This window comes from Embiotoca jacksoni, unplaced genomic scaffold (assembly GCF_022577435.1).
Source record: "Embiotoca jacksoni isolate LCO1_2020_lvr unplaced genomic scaffold, fEmbJac1.0.p SCAF_22, whole genome shotgun sequence".
Taxonomy (NCBI): Eukaryota; Metazoa; Chordata; class Actinopteri; family Embiotocidae; genus Embiotoca; species Embiotoca jacksoni.
Window position 1 is genome coordinate 4,585,092 of NW_027185363.1, and position 7,557 is coordinate 4,592,648.

General features: G+C 41.8%; 1 protein-coding gene across 8 annotated transcripts in view; it reads left to right on the forward strand.

The window, feature by feature from the left end:
* kmt2cb (lysine (K)-specific methyltransferase 2Cb) overlaps positions 1-7,158 on the forward strand; it is a 62,279-nt gene extending 55,121 nt beyond the window's left edge. For all 8 annotated transcript variants that reach the window (XM_069157394.1, XM_069157395.1, XM_069157398.1 and 5 more), the window contains 11 exons: positions 179-461; positions 936-1,075; positions 1,742-1,855; positions 1,965-3,081; positions 3,180-3,316; positions 3,416-3,558; positions 3,775-3,949; positions 4,050-4,166; positions 4,284-4,357; positions 5,079-5,187; positions 5,299-7,158. In XM_069157394.1, coding sequence (XP_069013495.1) covers positions 179-461; positions 936-1,075; positions 1,742-1,855; positions 1,965-3,081; positions 3,180-3,316; positions 3,416-3,558; positions 3,775-3,949; positions 4,050-4,166; positions 4,284-4,357; positions 5,079-5,187; positions 5,299-5,391 — 2,502 coding nt within the window. In that variant the 3' untranslated portion in view covers positions 5,392-7,158. The remainder of the gene's footprint in view (positions 1-178; positions 462-935; positions 1,076-1,741; positions 1,856-1,964; positions 3,082-3,179; positions 3,317-3,415; positions 3,559-3,774; positions 3,950-4,049; positions 4,167-4,283; positions 4,358-5,078; positions 5,188-5,298) is intronic.
* The last annotated feature ends 399 nt before the right edge of the window (positions 7,159-7,557 follow it).

Genomic DNA, 7,557 nt, shown 5'->3' on the forward strand with positions numbered 1-7,557 from the left:
TCATATTTTAACTGAACTTTGAAATATGAAAACACTCGATGATGGTGGTGATGCTGGTGTTTGTTTTAAACTATTTAGAGGAAAAATGTTGAATATACAAATGATATAGGTACTTTAAAGAAAATCGATTCATAAGATTTAACTAAACTATTGTTTTTGCTTTTGTTTTTTTCTTTAGAACATCACAGGTGTAGTGGCAGCCATTTCAGACCTACTGTGTGTGAAGATCCCCAGCAGCTATGAGGTCAGCAGCACCCCTGACAGAGGGCCCTTATCTATGCTCAGTGGTCCCAGGGTGGGCCCCCATGGAATGGAACCTCGGCCTACCATGCTCTTCCACGGACAAGGAGACAATGGAGGGCTTCACGGACGGCCAGGACAGATGATGAGGCCCAGCGGAGTACAGGGAATGATGCTACAGCAGCAGGCACATCATTTCCGTTTCCATCCCAACAGCCCAGGTGAGGGAATGAAACTAAATTAAACAAGAGCATCTTCGGTTCCCCCAGGTACTGTTATACAGCCTGTAATTGAAATGTTATTTCTGATTTAAGCTAAACATAATCACACTCTGCAAAAAAAAAAAAAAAGGAAAATCACAATGCAGCAACGCAATTTCAACAGTAATTGTTTCCCCTTAAACATCCACTGGCGCAATTTTTTTTCTTAACGGTATTTACAAACGGCCATTTTGTCAAGTATTTAATTATTAATCTGGGGCTGAGGGCAGCATACAGCCCAGGTGCTGACACGTGACCTCATTAATGTTACTGATTATTTTAGCTATTAAAACAGAGTAAAGGATATTTGTTTTGTTCGGTAATAGGATGTTTTATTTTCTTAGCTCATCGTTATTTGTTTACTTAAAGTAAAGCAACATTCATCTGTTGGTTTTCTATCAGAGAATACATTTTGTAAATCTTCTGTTGCCCCAGGCACAGCTGTAGCTCGAGGACCGGACCATAAGACCCCCGCCAGCCCTGGATGCAAACCTCAGTGGTGCTGCCACTGTAAGGTGGTGGTCCTGGGAAATGGAGTGCAGAAAGCCACCAAAGACCTCCCTGCTCACATGAAGGTACCTAATTGATTTGGTTTAAATAAGCCAGACTGTGGTTCAACTGAAGCACTCGTGATGCGATAGATGAGATGATATACTGCTTCTCAGTTGCTTACTCAGAGATCAGAGCAGCAGCTAATGGACGATCAACAATGTTTGTTCTTTCATCATCACCAAAAAGCTCTACATCCACAGGGTCTAATGAGGTACAACATGGTTAAACACGCTCATGGCACCAGTTCAAGTCATCTTTGCCAAACAAATCAGTCTCATCTTCATCTTATTATTGATTTCCCTCTGGAAGTATTAAATGAGCTGTGACTGGATGCCCAGACCTTACTTGAGAGGATATATAGTATTATCTGCTCTCAGCCTGAAGGGCCACACACATCTATAAATTTATACACACACAGCGCCACAGTGATACTGCACATATCCTCTGATTATGTAAATCCTGCCTGCTGCAGTTAAATCCATTTCAGATCAATTAGTGGGTTAAACAGCATACCCTATGACTTCAGTCTTAGAGTATTTTGGATATTTAAATATTGTATGTTTTTGATGTTTATTTCATCACTCTTTTGAATGTCAGTTGAGCTTAAGCAGTTCACATTGGTCAGGCTTTGATTTAACACCTCATTCCTTATTCAGCCTGTTAAATCTTGGACTGATTTCTCTCATTAGGAGTCTGACGGCCGTTTGAAATCTGAAGAAGACCTGGTTTTCTGCAGTCACAGCTGCTTCCTTCTCTACTGTTCATCATCACCACTGCAATCCAGATTAACCACAGAAACTAAGGTTTGTACCACTGTAACCCATGCAGGTAAACCACTGACAGTGTAAATAGCATGATGTCAATATGAATTCTTCTTTTGCTTTTTGTTTGTTTTTCGTCTCCTTTTTACAGGAATCGGTGTCCCTCCTCCCAGCTTCAGAGCAAACAGAGAGCCTATCTAAAACTCAGCACCAGTACAGTAACAACATGTCCTCCCTGGATGTTCATTGCCTGGCCCAGCTTCAACCCAAGCAGTCTCCCCCCTCTACTCCTCCTATCCCCTTCCCTATGGCAGGTGAGACACCCAAGACGGAGGCCAGGTCCGATGCCCTCAAAGTGACGGTGAAGCTAAAGGCCCGGCCGAGGTCCCACGACGGCTGGCACCAGGGAAAGAGACAGAAAGGAATCCGCTGGAGGAAGTGGACTGTTCAGGTGGTGGTGCCAAGAGGGAACTCCCAGCTCCCAGATGAGGATAAGATTGATGAGCTCCTGAAGAAGCTTGGGGCCTCTCTGCGCCCTCCAGCCTCCCTACTGGACCAGAGACGCTGCTGCTTCTGCCACCAGTTTGGAGATGGGATCACTGATGGCCCTGCTAGGCTACTTAATCTAGATCTTGATGTGTGGGTTCATCTAAACTGCGCCCTCTGGTCAACTGAGGTGTACGAGACGCAGGCTGGTGCCCTCATCAATGTGGAGCTCGCACTGCGTCGTGGCCAAACGGTACGCTGCGCCTACTGCCAGCAGACTGGGGCCACCAGCGGCTGCCACCGCCTACGCTGTACTAACGTCTACCATTTCACCTGCGCTCTGCAAGCTCAGTGCACCTTCTTCAAGGACAAGACCATGCTGTGTCATGCCCACAGGCCACGGGGAACAACAGGACAGGCACTGGAGCATGAGCTGCGTTGCTTCGCCGTGTTCCGACGCGTATATGTCCAAAGAGACGAAGTTCGACAAATCGCCACCGCTGTGCAGCAGCCCGAGTTGGGTTACACCTTTCGGGTAGGCAGCCTGGTGTTGCATGCGATGGGCCAACTAACCCCCCTACAGATGGCAGCCTTCCATTCCCCAACAGCCATCTTTCCAGTTGGCTACGAGGCTTGCCGCATTTACTGGAGCATGCGCCACGGCAACCGCCGTTGCCGCTACGTCTGCTCTGTTGAAGACAGAGAGGGTCTACCAGAGTTTAACATCAGAGTCATCGAACAGGGCTACCAAGACCTGGTCCTGACTGACACCTCGGCTAAAGGTTTGCTCTCAGTGATTCCTTACAGAAACAGGATTGACGTGTGTTCCTTCTTATTCAGAGCTTTTAACCACGGTGTGTGCTTGTCTCGCTGTAATCAGGCGTGTGGGATAAGGTGCTCGGTCCCGTCGCTGAGAAAAGAAGTGAATCAAGCACTCTGAAGCTCTTCCCCGTTTACCTGAAAGGAGAGGATCTGTTTGGGCTCACAGTCCCTGCAGTCGTCAAGATCACTGAATCGGTTTGTTGCTGCTTTGGTTGATTTCATCCAGGTAAAATGTGAACAAATCTCTAAATGTTGTTCTGCACCTCTGTACTGCTCTGCTCTACTCTACTCCAGCTCCCAGGAGTGAAGGCTTGTGACAGGTACTCTTTCCGTTACGGACCCAACCCTGTTGTGGAGTTGCCTCTAATGTTCAATCCAGCTGGAAGTGCCCGTGCACAACCAAGAACAACCTCTCCCTGCTCCTCACTGGTGATAAGGTAACTTTGAGGGACGATGATATTAAATTATCTTTGAGGCAATATGTTGTCTTGAAGTAAAACGTTGTTTTTTTGCAGTTGTTTTTTTCATATATATATATATATATATATATATATATATATATGCCTTATATATAAAAAAACAACAGCAAAAAAACAACGTTTTACTTATATATATATATTTTATTTGTTTCTGACTTCCCACTCAACATAAAGGCCACAACCGCAGGCTGTATCCAGCAGCAGTGCCAGGTCTAACCAGAATGTGGCTCAAGGAGAAGGTGGCGCTCCCCACAGTAAGCCTCCAGTAGTGCACCCCAGGTCCTCCCAGTACCGCTGGATGAAGAGTGAGTGGAGGGCCAATGTCTACCTGGGCCGCTCCCGCATCCAGGTGAGTCAACTAGATATGTAATTCTAATTGATAGAATGGGAGTGATACTTCAGGAATCCCGCAGATAGAATTATAAGCTGCTTGTGTAACGTATTCACAGGGCCTGGGGCTGTTTGCTGCTCGAGACGTTGAAAAACAAACTATGGTGATCGAGTACAACGGAACCGTCCTCCGAAATGAGGTCGCCATCAGGAAGGAGAAGACCTACAGATCTGAGGCATGCATCTTTTTTTTTAAGACTTTCTGAGCCAGAATTCCTTTTAAAGATGCTTTTTTTTTTTTTTTTTCTAAAACTAACAATATGCAATTCTCCCAATGCAATTCTCCCTTACAGAACCGGGCAGTGTTCATGTTCCGCATCGACAGCGAACATGTCGTTGATGCCACTCGAACTGGAGGGCTCGCAAGGTATGATGAGATCCCACAAATTATTTGAACACTTCCGTAAACCTGTAATCCAAAATATATCATTAATTTCGTTATTTTGATCATTTTGCTGCTTCAATTTTCACAGTGTTCTGGATGGGTATATTTGATAGTTTGCAGCAGCCTCTAAGGGAATGCTCTATCCCCCTTTCAGCCCGTGAGGGGAAAATACAGTCTTAAAAGCAGAACATAGTGTCTCTGCATCTCTTCCTCCCAACATAGCAGCACAGACCATGACCCCTGCATGTGTGCGTGGGTGGCTTGTCTGTGGTTGTGTCGGATTTAGCCCATTTGGTATTACAAATGATCAGCTCGTGTTTTTTCGTGGCTGCTGCAGGCATCAGGGTGTTTTTTTTCTTCTGTATTTTGTTTAAGTGAGATAAGATGGCAATACCATCTTTTATTTTTACAAAATTGTCAACCAAAACATGGATGTAATGAATAAATATTAGGTTTTATTTATTTTAAATAAATTACCCAGTTTATAGGAGTTTCTCTTCCTTCACTTCCTTCGTGGGGAGCGGATCATACCATTTCTGCCACTGGGTAGCTTCTGTGTTAGCGTCCTTGCCTTTGCCTGTAAACATAAATGTAACATGAAAGTAACGTCTTAATATAATCTTAATATATGCACCGCGTGCGACGAATGAACCTGTGCAGCTCTGGAAGATTCAGAATCTCTGATTTTTGTTTTGTTCTTCAGATATATCAATCACTCTTGTGCCGCTAACTGTGTTGCTGAGGTGGTCACATTTGAAAGAGGTTACAAAATCATCATCAGTTGCAATCGCAGGGTTGAAAAAGGAGAGGAGGTGGGTATCTTTTTCTTCGAGTAGACTTTGTCCCTTTACGGCTGCATGACTGTTGGTCTGAAAGATGCAACCGTGATGCTCAGCGACTGATGTTTCTTCCCTGTTTTCCAGCTGTGTTTCGACTATCAGTTTGACACTGTTGAGGGCCAGCACAAGATCGCTTGCCACTGCGGCGCTCCTGAATGCAGGAAGTGGATTAATTGAGCAAAACGACAAACCCAAATGCATTCCTTGCTAAAAGTGTGCAGATGCTACGATCTCTGCACAGAGAAAAACACACACACACACAAAAAGACTTCAAACTAAAGTCATTTTATGAATGCGCAGAAGGCCTAAACCCTTGGAGAAATTAATGAATTTACATGTTGGTTCATCAAGATCATGGATTAAAGAAATGGGTGGAGGAAGGGAAATGTAACACAGTAGCAGGATGTGACTTGTGCCATATGTGAGGGGGCTCTGTTGTACGCGATGCCTCTGTCTGTCTGTATGTATGTGCGTGTTTGTTTGGTGTACATGGGGTGCGGAATCCACCAGCGAATGAGAAAGCACTGTGCAGGGTGCGGCCTTATTGCTTACTAAGGGCAGGCCCTTTTGTTACATACTGTTAATGTATACCGTTTGACTAAATGTAGACATCACTGAATGAGGAATGTACAGCAATGAATACCGCGAAGGGAATATTAACTTGCACTAAAAAAAAACAAAAAAGAAACAAAAAAAAAAAAAACATACACACTCAAAAACTTTTAAATACTTGATTCCATGAGTCAGTTTTATCATAGGTCTCTGTCATGTGATTTGTGTGGAATTCGAGAGGTTTTGTATTTATTACTGAGTGAATGAATTTTATTCTCAAAATGATGAGAGTTAAAGAAGGCTAGATTGCTATTGTTTTTGAAGATTGAAGAAGACACGCTGTTACTTTTGTATAAATGTACATAAAGAAAACTATAGGAATAACCGACCAAATACTACCTTAACCTTCTTGATGTTTGGGTGTTTTTAAATTGTTTTTGTTCTTTTTGTCATTGAAATTTATTTAAGATGGACGTTATTTCAGTTTGAGAGTATATATTATGATTATTCTGTACAGAATTTGTAAGATAACCACAATAATTCACAAAGTATTTTTGTTGTATTAAAGTAAGGTATTGTAGCGTAGTGTTTTTGTGACTTACACATACTTTGACCACTCAAAAAAGAAATATTTTTGTTGACTAACGTAACGAGCTATCAGTTACAGAATCAAAAAAAAAAAAAAAAAAAAAAAAAAAAGACTCAAATAGTAGGAGATCAGTGTGATCTGTTTGCTGTTAATCAGGTTTGATTTTAAAGAACTGTGAATTAGGTTTTGAAACCCAAAAACAACTTTTTAACTTTTTATCACGAATAGGAACAGCAACATGTATTTACCTGTTTTTTGTTTTTACGTTACTTTTTAAAAATAATGGTGCGAACGTCTAATGATGTTGTGACGTAGACAAACCAGTGTGTGACAGAAAGAATCGTATGGGGAACCACAGGTTGTTCTACCTTTTTGGACAGAAATGGCATTCTGCTTAATCAGAAATATTTCTTATACTGACACTTCACAAGTCACATGCTTAGAAACAAGAGTTTTTGCGTGCACAATTTCAAGTTGACTGTAAAATTTTGGAGACAGTCTTAGAAACTTGTAATGTATATGGCATGTATTTTTTTAACTTTCCGAAGACTCAATTGTATATATTTTCTCAATGAATGGTTGTAACAAAATTGTTTCTTGGATATTTTTCTTCTCTTGTATGATATTACATCATCCTGCCAGTGTGTTTGTGCTACATTTTCTTGGTCGTGTAAAGTAGTCAGATTTTTTTTTTTTCCTTTTTTGGGGGGGAAAATGCCTTTTGAAGTGTACAGAGTATGAGGTTTGGAGTTTGTGGAACTGAATTTAGAAACATTTACAAAAATAAACTATTTTACATGTTAGCGAGCTGTGTATGCGTCATCAATAATTCTACATTATTAAATATGAAAAATGTAATCCATATGTTTAATTTCTCCAGCCTTGTTGGTTATTTTTAGGCAGCCAGTTCATTGTTTGATCCATCACACGGCTGAAGATCACATTTACCAGAGCTCACACTGACATTTAGATACTTACATTGTGTGTTTAGTCCAACCAACAGTTTATTATCATTGAAGACTAAGAAAATTGGCAAATATTGCCTTTTGATGAGCTCGAATTGAGTTGATTTTGGGTTAAAAAATTTGTATTTATTGAAAGTGTTGCAAATTGTTTTGTGTCAATTAATAAACTAATTGTTTCAGCTCTGGACCACTGTATACAAAGGGGCGGCTATTTGTGACCCTCACACATCCAGGTCT